At 40.6% G+C, this 14,359-nt stretch overlaps 1 protein-coding gene across 4 annotated transcripts in view; it reads left to right on the top strand.

The window, feature by feature from the left end:
- The first annotated feature begins 311 nt into the window (after positions 1–311).
- PARP4 (poly(ADP-ribose) polymerase family member 4) overlaps positions 312–14,359 on the top strand; it is an 85,803-nt gene continuing 71,755 nt past the window's right edge. For 2 of the 4 annotated variants that reach the window (XM_019652403.1, XM_019652402.1), the window contains exons 1-6: positions 312–1,477; positions 6,890–7,022; positions 8,672–8,870; positions 10,657–10,723; positions 11,654–11,729; positions 12,673–12,786. In XM_019652403.1, coding sequence (XP_019507948.1) covers positions 6,891–7,022; positions 8,672–8,870; positions 10,657–10,723; positions 11,654–11,729; positions 12,673–12,786 — 588 coding nt within the window. In that variant the 5' untranslated portion in view covers positions 312–1,477; position 6,890. The remainder of the gene's footprint in view (positions 1,478–6,889; positions 7,023–8,671; positions 8,871–10,656; positions 10,724–11,653; positions 11,730–12,672; positions 12,787–14,359) is intronic. The other 2 variants (XM_019652405.1, XM_019652404.1) reach the window with 1 other exon arrangement.

Below are 14,359 nucleotides of genomic sequence, written 5' to 3'. Positions count from 1 at the left end.
CAGCAACACTGTTGCTCAGAGCTCATACTCTTGAGTGAGCTCTTAACCAACTGAGCCACTCGGCCGGCCCATTGTTGTCTTATTTTAAGATATTGCCACAACCACTCCAACCTGTGGCAACCACCATCCTGATCAGTTGGCAGCCATCAATGTTCAGGTAGACCCTCCAACAGCAAAAAGATTAGTCACCTAAGGCTTGGATAATGGTAAGCATTTTAAGCAATTTTTTTTTTACAAATTTACAAACATTTTTTAGCAAAATTATTTTTAAATTAAAGTATGTACATTTTTTTTTTTAGCCATAATGCTATTGCACACAATAGACTACACAGAACTCGGGTTCACCACTTGGAATGTTCTATTCAAAAAGATGTGGCTGTCATTAGGTAATATACTTGCAGCAAGTGAAGGAGATGGGATTCATATCCAAAGCTCTGTCTCCTGGAAGGGAGGCTTAGTCATTGCTTATATACACGTTGGTTAATTACATGTTGATTTCTTCTTTGAACTTGGCTAAGCTTATGAGGTTGGTTTGGTATCAAACTCATCCAGTTTCAGCTGCCTCTGCAAAATACTGTGCTACATTTTAACATTTAGCAAGAATAGTACTTATAGTAACTGTCCAAACCTTGAGACTCTTGTCCTATCTAACAATATAGTGTAACATAACTTTTACATATACTGGGAAAGCAAAATATTCATGTGACTGGCTCTGTTGTCATATTTGTTTTATTGCTGTGGTCTGGAACAGAACTGCAATATCTCCAGTATGCCTGTAGTAGATAGAGTCTGGATCCATAACCTTTCTACATCTTTTCTATTCTCATTTTATTCAGTATCTGGGGATTTTAGTATTTTCCGTTACCTTCCACTTAATGAATCTCCAACCCCCTCCCCCTCTGGAATAGCACATTTGTACTTCCAAGTACTTAGGATCACTACCAGGAACTTCAAACTCAGGAAGTCCTAAACTACAATAAATTCTTTATCTTACCTTTCTGCCACCCCAATCTCAAACCCTCTGGAAATTTGCTTCTTTCCAGTTCCTGGGAATTCCCTACATTCTCAGTTAAATGGCAGCACCATCAACCCACTTTTTCCCAAACTCCAACTTAGGAGTCATCCTCATTGGCCAAGGCCCATCTGAAAGATGAAGCTGAAAACATCCTACCCCTGGGGCTGATGCAGGAAGAGAAAGCCTGCCCAGCGGCCACCTAAACCCTGGCACACCCGCGATCATTCCATCCCGCTAAGTCTTAAAGACGAAATACATAGTAATTTCCTAAGAGCATTCGGGGCGCGGGGCGGGCGTGGCTGGAGACAGCGGAGGGCTGGGTGCCGGCGGCCTCCCACTGGCTTCCGCCAGACGTCAGCTCCAGAGCCGGGGAGAGCCCGGAGCGGGGAGCGCCTAGAGCGGGAGCTTCTAGAGCCTGAGAGCCCCGAGTACGGAGTCGGCAGAGGCCGGATCCTGTGGCAGGTGTGTGGGCGCTGCGGGGTAGCGGCCAGTGGAGCCTAGGTGGGTCCCCGCTGAGGGCCGGGGAGTCTCGCCGGAGGCGCGGGCTCGGTGGGGGCGCTGCGCCTTCGCTGACCCAGGCACGTCCATAGTCGTCCTGCGGCGTTGGCCCCGGTGCTTCCGGGGGGACCATCATAAGCTCCCGAGCGGGGGACGGAGGTAGGGCCGCCCGGGGCGCCGGCGCTCAGGCCCTGCCCTCCCGGAAAGGAGCAGATCTTCCTAGTACTCTGTTTCTCGTTTCCGACGTGCCAAATGGCCTGTCTTCTGAAAGTTAGGTTTCAAAGCAAACTTGTGCAAAATGTCCAGGATTTTGGTAAATAATCAGGAAATGTCATCTGACCTCGTTAGTAATTGGGAACCCCGTGACAGAAACGCCTAATGTTTGTTTTGTTGAAGTCCAAAGTCGAAAACCTGTAAATGAGAAATAATTCCTGCAGGTGCTGAGTTGTAAAATCTCAGTTTCTAGGAAAACAGGGCGTTGCCCAGTGTTGGCCCTTTCCACTCTGCGTTGCAAGAAGACAGTAAACATGAAAACCTGTAAAATGTGACATGGTAATAAAGGAGAAATTCGCCCCGAATGTGTGCATGTTGCAGGTCCTTTCGGTGCGCTGAGTTGATCATGTATTCATTCAGTGAGCACTTACTAGGTCCTGTCTGTGTGCTCAGAGCCTTATTAACACACCACTGGGGTTGGTGCAGCATCAGAGTGGGAGGCCTTTCTTTTTAGGGGCTCAATAGTCCATTAGGGAGGTGCGGAACTGATGCCATTTGAGTCCAAACACGCAAATAGTGTCACAAGACTCTTCTGTAATCCTAGGCTTTAATAGATACGTGAGTTTTTAGTAAGCAAGTATTTATAGAATGCCTAATGTCTTCCTTAGATTCTAGGCATATAAAGGTCAACAAGGCACAGCTCTCTCATGAGATCTGCCCTCCTGGAGAAACTGACAATGTTAAGAAAACAGCCAGTGATTATAGGGATATGTGAGTGACTACAGCTGCCCGCTGGAGTTGGTAGGGAGGCCGTTTAGGGCCTGTCTGGATCAGAGCTGGAGGGTTCCAGAGAGGCTCCCAGCTACACCCACGGTTTCTGGATAAAGTGGTAGGAATTTGTGAGGGGAGGCTGAGTGTCTCCCAAAAGCTGGGGCTGTATCCCTAGGCCTGGGCCTGAAGGCCGGAAGAGTCAGAGACCTCACAGACAGAACAAGGTCCGGTGAAAGGAGGAGCCAGCCGACTGGTGTTTGGAGAAAGCTTGGAAAGGAGGTTTAGGCTGACTTATGGCCCATGTCTGTGAGGCTAGGAGGAACTCCAGACAGAACATTAGGAACTAGAAGCCAAGGTTCAGACTTGAGATTTCACAAGTCTTAACAGTGTTAGTTTCTTGGCTGCTGGTGATGGGCCAAGGGTTTATGTTTAATATGTCTACACTGTGTTTACAACAGTGTGAATGGACTAAATGCCACCGAGCTGTACACTCAAAAGTGGTTAAAACTTTATGGGAGGTACATTATAATGCAAAAAAAGCCTAAAAAATTATCTGTGCCGTTTGATCTAGTGATTCCACTTCTGGCCATCTATTCTAAGGGAACTGACAGCGAACTGGCCAAAAATGTAGGGACAAACATCTTTCTCAAAGTGTATTTATCATAATGAACAATTTTAAATAGCCAAATATCTGAAGAGTTAAATGACACAAAGCTTATGTAGCCACTACAAATCATTTCAAAGAATATTTAGTGATGTGGAAAAATTCTTAAAAATTAGATAGGAGAAACTGGCTATAAAATTAAATATACAATATTAATAAATAACATATTTTTATAAAAATAATTTATAAAATAAAATGATACAGGCAAAAATAATCTCAGACAGACATATCAACAGTGGGGTTATTTCTGGATGGAGGGATCACAGGTGGGTTTTTTTTGTTTTTTTTTTTTAGCTGAGCCATCTTGGCAGCTCAGCAGCAGCTCAGCTCAGGCCAGGACTCGAACGCTGTTGCTCAGAGCTCACACTCCTGAGCGAACTCTTAACAAACTGAGCCACTCGGCCGGCCCATAGGTGCTTTTTTTTAAAGCAATGTTATTGAGTTATAATTTACATACCATTAAATTCACCCATTTTAATTGTACAATTCAAAGATTTTTTTAAAAATTTATCAGGTTGTGCACCATCACCACAATCTAGTTTAGAGCATTTCCATAACTGTGGGTGCATTTAAGTTTTCTTCATAGTGATTAACTTGCTGGGGGCGGGGGTGGGTGGGGGGAGTATTTTTAGAAAGACCAAATACATAGTAATTTCCTAATAGGAAATTTAAGCAAAACTGAAAAGTGATATAATTTAAGCTAAAACTGAAAAGTAACATAATTTAGTAAGAATAAAAATTATTTAAACTCTCACTCAGAGCTGTTAAGGACTTTAGGACTGTTTCTAAGACAGTCATGCGAGTTGCAAAAAAGATTTACATCTAAAGATGTACATCCAGCTTTGTTTTTGATACCAAAACTTAAAGATAATTTAATTGTCCAACAATATAGAAATAGTTCATGTATGGTGCATATCTAAGGTAGCCTCTATTAAAAATGTTTTCCAAGAATGTTTAATGATAAAATGCTAAAGATAAAATTGCTGACATAAAGGCAACACAGGTACTGTAAATATAGTATGATTTCAATTTTGATAACGTAGTCCAATACAGCACATACACCTAGAAAAAAGCCTGTATGAGGTTCGATTAAACAATACGGTGAATGTTTAAATTTTTAAAAAATTTATTACAGTAAAAGACATCTTATAAGAAAAAGCATAACAAGATGTTAATATGGCCCCTAGGTTTTCAGATTATTTTGCTGCTGTTAGGCAGTTTTGTATTTTCCATATTTTTTCTAAGGTGAGCACATATTACTTTTCTGTTAGAAAACATTTTTTTTCAAGGCCAGGTTAGAAGACTTGAGAACTGGCCCAGGACAGATCTGGGGGTGCAGAGCTGAGCAGCCACACCCACATCAGCCTGCCTAGTCCAGCTTAGGCAGGTATAGAGATTGTCTTGAAAATTGTTAAAGGTTCATTAGAGAGTGGGGTTTTTTAAAAGATTTTTTATTGGAATTGTGGGAGGGGAACAGCATTGGGGAACTTGGGAAGGGCAGCAGACAAATTGCTGTCCTTTTTGTTCTTCAGGCTAGTTGTGGAGGATGTCGCTTCACTGGCCCATGTTGGTATTATCATTGCGCTCTTCCCGGGTGAGGCAGTCGCTCACCCGCAATTGGACAGCCTCTCAATGCAGCTCACGGCAGCTCACGAAAGCGCATGCCAACTGCTGGCCAGCCTCACTGCAGCCTATGCTGTCACTGGCAACTCATGGCAGCCCAGCTCCTGGTCGAGCTGTTGTTCACCATCTTAGCTGTAGAGGGCGCAGCATCACTGGCCCACATGTGGGATCTGAACCAAGGCCCTGATGCTTAGAGCTGGCGTCCCAAGCCAACTCTTAACCAACGCACCACTTGGCTGGCCCTAGAATTTTAATATTTTGTTTTTTTGTTGTTTGTTTTTTAACTGTCAGAGATTAAGCTATATTAACCTAAGTAGTGCATTCTAATATTTTTCACAGTATCCACCATCATCTTTCCCATCTACAAACAATGATGATTATGAATCAATCAGAATATAAAAAACAGTGAACACATGAAATTAGTAAATATTAATGCTATAGAAAGGCAGAGTTAAATCAAGGGACTTTAAGATCTTTTCTTAAGATCTCATGAGAAAAAAATGTGAACTGCTAATATGTACATTTGTTGAACAGATCTTATCTAGGTCCTGTGTGGGATATACAAGTGTGGGGTGGAGGGTAGGGGGGAAGGGCCCAGTAAGAAGGAACAGCATGTGTGAAGGCCCTGAGGACCAAGCTTGGGCGTTTTTTTTTTCCCCAACCTGAAGGAAAAGCCACTGTGGCCAGGGAGAGAGATGTGCTGGGTGAAGTTGGGGAGAGAGGCCAGGCCTTGAACCATAAGAAATTTGAATTTCATTTGAAATGTAATTTTCAAAAAAAAAATAAGGTTACTTAGGCTATAGTGTGGATAAGAGATTAGAGGTAAAGAGGAGCAGAATTGGGGAGTGGAGTCAGGATTCTACTGATGGTGCACTGGCCAGGGTGGCAGTGGAGATGGAGAATGTGGATAGTTTCTGGCTTTATTTAGGAGCAGTGATGATAAGAGATGCTGATGCCAGAGATAATGGGAAGAAATCAGGGGTAGAACCCAGTGGCTTGAGCAGCCAACTGGACATGGCAGCCACCTACCAAGAGGGAAACGGGGAGGCCTAGACTGGGGACTTGGCATGTCTGAGGTATAAGCGTTGGGGAGGCAGTGGGCATTTTGTCCTAAATTGGGGGTTGTCTGCATACAGACAGCATTTAGGTCCTCAAGGAATAGACACCATTGCTCAGGTGGGAACTAGAGTGGGGATTTCAGCTGGCCTGGAAAAACAGGATGTTCAGGACATGGCAGGAGGAATGCGGACCCCTGATCGCGTTCTCAGGACTGTACCAGGTGGGCACCCTTGGAGACTGGCAGCGCCCAGACATCCTAGAGCCTGTGAGGAACCTGCTAACTAACCCTTCTTAAACAAACATAACACCCAGGAACCACTTTTCACCAAACCCCAGCTGACTTTGGGCAACCTGTTAGAGATTACTTCAGTTTTTCAAAATTGACAAATAGCTACTGTGAAGTAAATCCAATATCTCATCATTTATTAGTTTATTGTAAGATACACAAAATTTCTTTCAATTCAAAATATGCTTATTTTTCTGAGAAGTGATTTTTTTCTATGTGAGAATGTAAAAGAAATTAACTTCAAATGTGTCTCTCTATATACATAGTCCCATTTAAATGTAAGTTGTATGTTTTTATTGCTAATTATTCAATTTATCTCTAGAATGGCTTAACAGAAACCCACATAACTTATAAGTCTCTTTGGATTTACAGAAGACATATATAAAAATCCATGGTTTCACTATCATATAATGTTAATTTTTAATTTAGAAATTAATGTTTTTATATTCTTAAACCACACTTGATATATAACTGAAATCTGTCATGTTTTCATTAAGATATATATTATGAATCTATACAAAAGGATTTTTGGGTGTCATATCAGCCATAAAGCTAGAAATGATTCTAAAATCAACACATGTATTACAAACTTGGATAATATTCAACTTTTATGATTATAATATGATTTCAATATGTTTTAAAAAAATAATGCCCAATTTTCCCACAGTTTGCATGTAGAACAATCCTAAAGTCACTGTCATTTATATTACTAAAAAGAGAATCCTTAAAAACTATGCCTTGAAACTTCTTTTTCCTACAGGATGACGGTGGGGGTCTTTGCAAATTGTACCTTCTGTTTGAAAGTCAAGCATTTACCTCGTCAACAGAAGAAAAAGCTGCAAACTGACATTAAGGAAAATGGTGGAAATGTGTCCTTTTTATTAAATCCCCAGGTATTTACAAATTTCCTAAGAACTGTGTGGTAAACATTGTGCCTGAAGGGAGCAAAGGTCATGCTGGGAAGATTAAGCAGCAAACTGGCAGCAGGAAAGTCAGTGAAGGCTGGAGAAGTGACCCTGCCAACAGGGAAGTTGGCTGGAGAGAAGCAGAGGCAGGAAGACCACCCCATCCCATCTTTTCCCATTCTTGTGAGCTGCAGGACAATCCCACATGCCCTGTCAATCTGATATTATTAAAGCAAAGCGGAGGGTATAAATAGAAATAATTTCAGACCAGTCAAGTCTGTTCTCGAAGGAGAAAAATTAGAATGTACAGCGTTTGCAAAAAGCACTCTATACAGTCACCAGTATGATCTTTGCACTGTTTGTTTAGTTAAAGGCGGAAGGAAGCTACCTTCTTTCTCTTGAAATGAATTGTAGGCCTGACAATTTAGATACAGACTATCACAGCAAAAAGAAATCTTGAAAATAATGAAGGCTACCCTCTTTTAACCACCTCATCACAAGAAGTAAATAGTGAAGTCTGAAGTCGTTAGGTCCCAGGCCTTCAAATACAGGACCTGCCCGGGTCCTCTGCTCTTCGCTGTCTAAGTAGGCTGATGGGGCTGCCTCAGCCTCCCATTCCTGGACCACAGCCCTGAGCTTGCTGACAGGGAGCCCGGGCAGCTCTGAGACAGGCATTCAACTCCAACTGGATGCTGAATGCACCTCCAGCATTTGGTAGTTTGCCTGTGGATATCAGAAATGGTAGGCCCCTGTTTACCTCCAGTTCAGGCAGAACTGTATTTACTTCCGTTGTACGGCTTTTCTGTCTCACCATTTCTATGGATGATGAATAATTCATGCCTCTTACATCCTCTCAGTTTACCTTTGGCATAGAGAATGCCAGCCTGGTCTCCTATTTTTAGACATTCTCATATACTGGGAGTGCAGCCTTGTTGGAAGTTGTTTTGCTAGTGTATGTAAACGTTAGAAATGTGCATACCACTTATTACAACAAAGGAGACAGCACCATATGTAATGAGAAGGAATGATCTCCAACATAAATTGTCAAGTGGAAAAGCCAAGTACAGAAGAGTGTGTTTAGTGTGCTGCCATCTGTGGCTACAAAGCGGGCTGTGTGCTCATATGTGTGCTGTCTACACAGAACAGCTCTCAGAGGGTCCCCTAGAAACAGGTTACAACAGGTGCTTCCAGGGGTATTGTTTTCCTTTTTAGATATTCTATGATGTGCAGACACTATTTTAAAATAAGTTAATAAAATTACAAATTAACAAATTAAAATAGATAGTAATGAATACTCTTTGAACCTCCTACCCCACTCCTAAGGAAAAAAAAACAAGTAGTGTACAAAAGAAAAACAAAAAAAATGACTGTACAAAGACCTTCAGCACAGCATTGTGCACAGGGTGAAAATTTGGAAAGAACCTCTAGGATTGGTTAGTCAATTGTGGTACACCCATAGTCTGATTTTATAAACATTTATGTAACAAATTGTATTATTTATAAGAGTTTTAAATATCTGAGGAAAATTATTACAAATTACCTTTAAACAAGACTTTTCAAGGGTGATAATTACAGATACAAATGATTTCTTAAAATTTTTTTTTACCAATGCATAATAAATTGATTTTTTTTCTTAGTGTACACACATAATCATAGACAACGTTGATGATCTGAGCCAGTACCAACTGAACTCTATCCAAAAGAACCACATCCATATTACAAGCCCAGATTTTATATGGGAATCTATCAAAGAAAGGATACTCTTGGACGTAAGGAATTACGATCCTATCAAGTCCCTGGACAGCACACCACCTTGTCCAGAGGCAAGCAGTTCTGGTAAGTATCTCACACTGGGCACCTTGTGTATTATAGGTGGTATAGTAATAATTCTGGTTTGTCAAAGATATTATAGACAAAGGATGGTCCAGAAATACTACAAAAATAAATGGGCTTCTTGTTACCTCAGAAAGTGGGCAGCAAAAGAGTGAAGTACAAAAGACTACTTTAGTAACAGAAATAGATTTCTCAATATCCAGTCTAGAGTGGTCAGATTCAAAATGACTACAAAAAATACTGATAATGTCAGAAAACTTGATGTATAATTTTAACTGGGAAGGGGAAGAACCTTTGTGTTAAAAAGTCATCATCACAACTTAATGACTGGAAATTTTATGACCAGAATTTTGCTAAAGAACTTCTTTCCGAAAGATGATGTCTCCAAAAGAAATATATCTCCTTTATAAACCCAGATTTTCTTTTGGAATCTGGCCAAGAAGAAAGCCTTTGGACATAGAGAAATGTACTCCTCATGAGACACATCGAAAGTCAAGCAGTTCTGATAAATATTAATTTATAGTAAGCACATGATATGTGAGACCACTGCCACACGTTGACATGACCACAGCTGTGAGACACTAGTATACCAAGGTTATGAAACCTTACCAAGATGTTTGTGCAGTGCTGCCAATGTAAATGCATGGTGGCAAGTTCACGAACTTAATTGTCACACCTCATATGTTAGCTATCCTCTTGCATGATATTAATTGTATTATTTATAAAAGTTGTAGATATCTAAGTGTTTTGGTGTGATGTGGCCTCTTTAGACAAATGCTTGTCCAGAAATGCTGCCATCAGACTTTCTTGCTGCCTCAGAAAATGGCAGCTGAAACAAAAAGGCAGGATGATAAACTCCTTTTGTATTGAAAATATTTTTCAACATCCAGAATAATACAGTCAGATTCAGAATTACTACAAATACACTGATTACTTTTGAATAGCATAATTCATACTGGAAAGAAATTTTTGCATTAAAAGAGTTATTCCTATGTATCATAATGCTATACAATTCCTCTGTAAGAAACATATGAAGCAGAAATTGCTCAGTCTCACATAAGAATCCTGAATTTCCCTCCTCTAAACTATAACACATTTGTGGCCTGAGGGCACTCGGGAACTCATTCTGGTCTGTAGTTAAGAAATGCATTTCATAACCATGTTCACCATAAGAATACCATTCGAAATTGTCTGCCTGAAAATGAGTTTCAAATAGTACAGATTATATAAGAGTTCTCCTCACATGCCTATTAAAATAGAATTATAATGATAGGTTCTCACCATCTTTTAATCTACCTTAAGATTGCCAATAACTCTAGGTAATTTAAGGATATCTTTAAAAAGCCAAGATAGCGGGAGCGGCTGGTTAGCTCAGTGGGTTAGAGTGCAGTGCTCATAACACCAAGGTTGCCGGTTCGATCCCCATATGGGCCACTGAGTTGCGCCCTTCACAACTAGACTGAAATAACTACTTAATTTGGAGCTGATGGGTCCTGGAAAAACACACTGTTTCCCAATAAAAAAACAAGATAGCATGGCAAATATGATCCATATTCAAGAATCATGGGCCGGCCGAGTGGCTCAGTTGGTTAAGAGCTCGCTCAAGAGTTTGAGCTCTGAGCAACAGCGGTTCGATTCCCGGCCCAAGCTGAGCTGCCATTGAGCTGCCAACAGGTGGCAGGATGGCTCAGCTAAAAAAAAAAAATTGTAACAATTCCAGCATTTATTGTTAACCAATTTTAATAAGTATTTGGGTCATAAACAAGTGTTTTGTTTGTTTTGATTCTAGAAATGCAAACAGATGACCTATGCCTGGACAGTTCCACAGAGACGGAAAACACTATGGAACTTACTAGGTAATCTTCTGATCTTTAAGCCTTGACAAAGTTTGCAAAATGTTTTATATATCTCAAGCACAGTATTAAAATGCTATTAGTACATCAGTATTTTTGTACTATTTCATCTTGCTTATCTAACTCTTTGAGTTATTTATTTAAGACTTTTTTACTTCAACTAGTATAGTGATCATTATTTTTATCTTCTCCATATTATATGAGATTGGATGTAATTGTGACATTGATTTGAAAAAAGAAAAACCACTGGAGATGAGATTTGGGCAGTCTGCTTACTCTGTTACCTTATTGAACAGCCTTAGAGTGAAGACGGATCGTTACTCTCTACCTGATATTTTTAAAAATGGAAATAACAACAAACTTCCGAAATGGAATGAGTCTGAAGTTCTACATGGCTTCTTAAAGTGTACCCAAGACTATAATATCAATAAGGCATCACATTTTGTCTTATTTCATTTGTTAATAGTGGTGCTAAAAGAAAGAACAAATATCAAAATTAAAAGTACAGATTAGGCACTTTTAATTTTATTTTAAAAGGGAGTTGACTGTAGTCAGAGAGGTGTGGGCCTGTCTGGGGTGACACAGCATCTAAGGGTCCCTCTCAGCATCAAAGCAGGCCGCCTGTGTCTACAAGGAACTGTTTTCTCCAACATGCTGGCCTGTTTCTTTTATGCCTCTGCTTCTGCTTTATGCCTCCTGTGCTGTCCAACACAAACACTCATGGTATTCAGCATCAGAGCTCTAGAATTACCTAAAGAAGGAATCCAACTTATTTCACAAGATTTTTAACCATCTTTACAATATCTAAAGTGGCATTAGGGACTTATGTGCACTTTGTATGGAATTAGGAGAGCTACAAAAAGGATTTTATGAAAATTCTGTTTAGTCTAAAAGTCAATTTTAATGTTAAAATTTTAATTATACATATTTCAGATTTTATACAGAGAATGTTGAAATTCCTCATTTTCCTCAAGATTTTGAAGTTGCAAAATACAATACCTTGGAAAAAGTAAGAATCTGATTTCTGTTTTGGAAAAAATAACTGTTTGAATGTCTTCTGATTATTTTTCCTGTTTGATCATTTCCTTGTTGTTTTGAAAAATTGTGCATATCTTGAATAATATTCCTTAATATATGAGTTGACTTAATAGTCAAGAAAATTTTTGCATTTAAAATTTAATGTTTAACATTTTTAGTGTTTTTATTATAAGAGTAATACATGGTTATAATAAAAATGTGAACAGTACAAAATATTAATATGACATTAAAAATAAAGGTCCTTGGGGCCGCCAGTTGGCTCACGTGGTTGGAGCGCAGGCTCATAACACCAAGATTGCTGGCTTGATTCCCACATGGACCACGGAGCTGCACCCTCCACAACTAGATTGAAGACAACTACTTGACTTGGAACTGATGGGTCCTGGAAAAACACACTGTTCCCCAATAAAATTTCTTAAAATAAAATAAAATAAATAAAGGTACTCCTCTCTGTTATTAATCATTTTTGTATTTTAAGAATAGATTTGACACCAAATATTTACAGCTTATTGAATTTCCATTACTTTTGATTAAAAAGAAAACCAAAAACTTTTCTCCAACATCCTAGAAATGCATATTAACTCTAGCATTCAAAATGCTGCTCCATTTGTATTTTTTAGGTATTTTAATAAAATGTAACTTGAAAATAACATTCTTTCCATGATAAAGAAGATATGAAAAGTGTATATGTTTAAATATATACAGATATATCTATAGAAAAACACAGGAGGAGAATATACCAAAATATTAAGTGATTATATATCTGTAGTATGATTTCAGGTGACATTTATTTTTTCTCTATACACTGTACCTCCAAGTGAGCATGTATTCGTTTTATAATCAGGATTTTAAAATGGTGTGTGTGGTTTGTTATTTGCTGAATGCAGCTTATGAAAGAACAAGCTCTTTTTCAGGTGGGGATGGAGGGGCGTCAGGAGACGGCCGTGGTGGAGTTGCAGTGCTCACAGGACCCCGGGGACCCTGCCTTCCTCATATCTGCACACTTCCTCGTGCCCCAGGGCACTGAGGTAATGACCTTTATGCTGATTCCTGTGTGTTTATCCACCCTTCTTCATAACATGTTCACTTAAAATTGGCCAGTGAACCAGCCAACCTGTTCACTGTCTGCTTTCTACCTGGTAAACAGTTTTGAAAAGTGGAAATGTGTCTCCTTTTGGAAAGTGGCAGCACAGGGGCCTGGTCAGAGGAAAGCACTCACTGTGTAGGGTTCCCACTCCTGTTCTGAGTCACTTATGGGAACTTTCCAAACATACACACCTCTACAAGCAATCCATTCACACACCTCATTAAGCACCTGCTATGTACCAAGCAATCTACTAGAGGGTGGGACCCAGAGATAACAAATGCTCCTACCTTCCTCTCAAAAACCACCACCATATTCATGATTGAGCCCCGCTGTGACCAAGTAAGTGAGAGTGAAATGTCTATGGAGTATTGTGGGCTTCTATAGGAAGGAAGGCCTTGCAGAGGCCGTGAACTTTGCCTAGGTCAGTGTGAAGTCAAGGGCGTGGTTCCAACCTAAAACAATTATGAAACAAAAACGAATTCAGAACGACAGGTAAAGTTCAAAGAACGTGCAGCAACGCTCACTGGGCTGTGCTCTGCCCAGACATTCAGCTTACAGGCAGGAACCCATGGCACTCAGGCGCTGCTCAGTGAGGTGGGTGGGCCCCCGGCAGTCCACTCAGGCTCTGGGTGGGCCACTGGCCGTCCACTCAGGCTCCCGACACGGCTCACTTTGCCCACTCCAGGTGTCAGCTCCTGACAAGGAGGGAGACTCACGTCAGGTGGGTGCAGGACCCACCTGACTTAGAAGCCCACCCATAGGAGCCCATACCTCTTGTAACGGGCCTTAATTGGAGTCCCTCCTCTCAGGGATGCTGCCCATGGCTCCGGTTTCCACTGCCACGTATGGTTAATTCATTGAACTCCCAATCCTGATGCAATTGATTAGTGACAGGCCACTGTTACCCAAGCAATTGTGCACAGTGTGACAGCTGACACTCCACCCTTACCAGGTTTCCATGGGAACAGATATAAAAAGTTAATCCAAGATCAAATGTGTCTGAGAAGGGGAAAAAGATTTGTTAATCTTTTACCCGAAAATGTAGACTCTTTTTTTGGGAGAATTTAGTTGTATGGGTAAAAATCAAGTTGAAAACCATGATAGAACTATGTTATAGTTTTTTTTTTTTTCATTGAGAAGGAAAATGACCCTGACTAGGCCACCCTGTCCCTTCCTGTTTTCTATGCAGAGAGCTGTGCCTGGGTGCCTTCCTCCCTCACAAGCCTGAGTCCACACGCAGTCTGGGGCGGACGCGCAGTGGCGAGTCTGTCCACCCCCACAGAAATGGCCCTCATTTCACCCACAGGGAAAAGCTACCCTCCATAGAGGCTCTTGTAGCTCCCCTTCCCCTTAAGCTAACCAGTTTGATGGACCTTCGAAAATTATGTTAAATTCATCCTTCTTCGAAGGAGTGATTTGAATGGGACATACTTCTTTTCACCAACTTTAGAGGTGTTGTGTAGCCACCAGTCTGGGACAGTTTATCAGTGTTTTAGTAGCCGGGCTTCCCCCTG

Source organism: Hipposideros armiger, unplaced genomic scaffold (genome assembly GCF_001890085.2).
Source record: "Hipposideros armiger isolate ML-2016 unplaced genomic scaffold, ASM189008v1 scaffold_178, whole genome shotgun sequence".
NCBI classification, from domain to species: domain Eukaryota; kingdom Metazoa; phylum Chordata; class Mammalia; order Chiroptera; family Hipposideridae; genus Hipposideros; species Hipposideros armiger.
The sequence above is the reverse complement of the archived record's forward strand: the minus strand, read 5'-3'. Positions and strand labels throughout refer to the sequence as shown.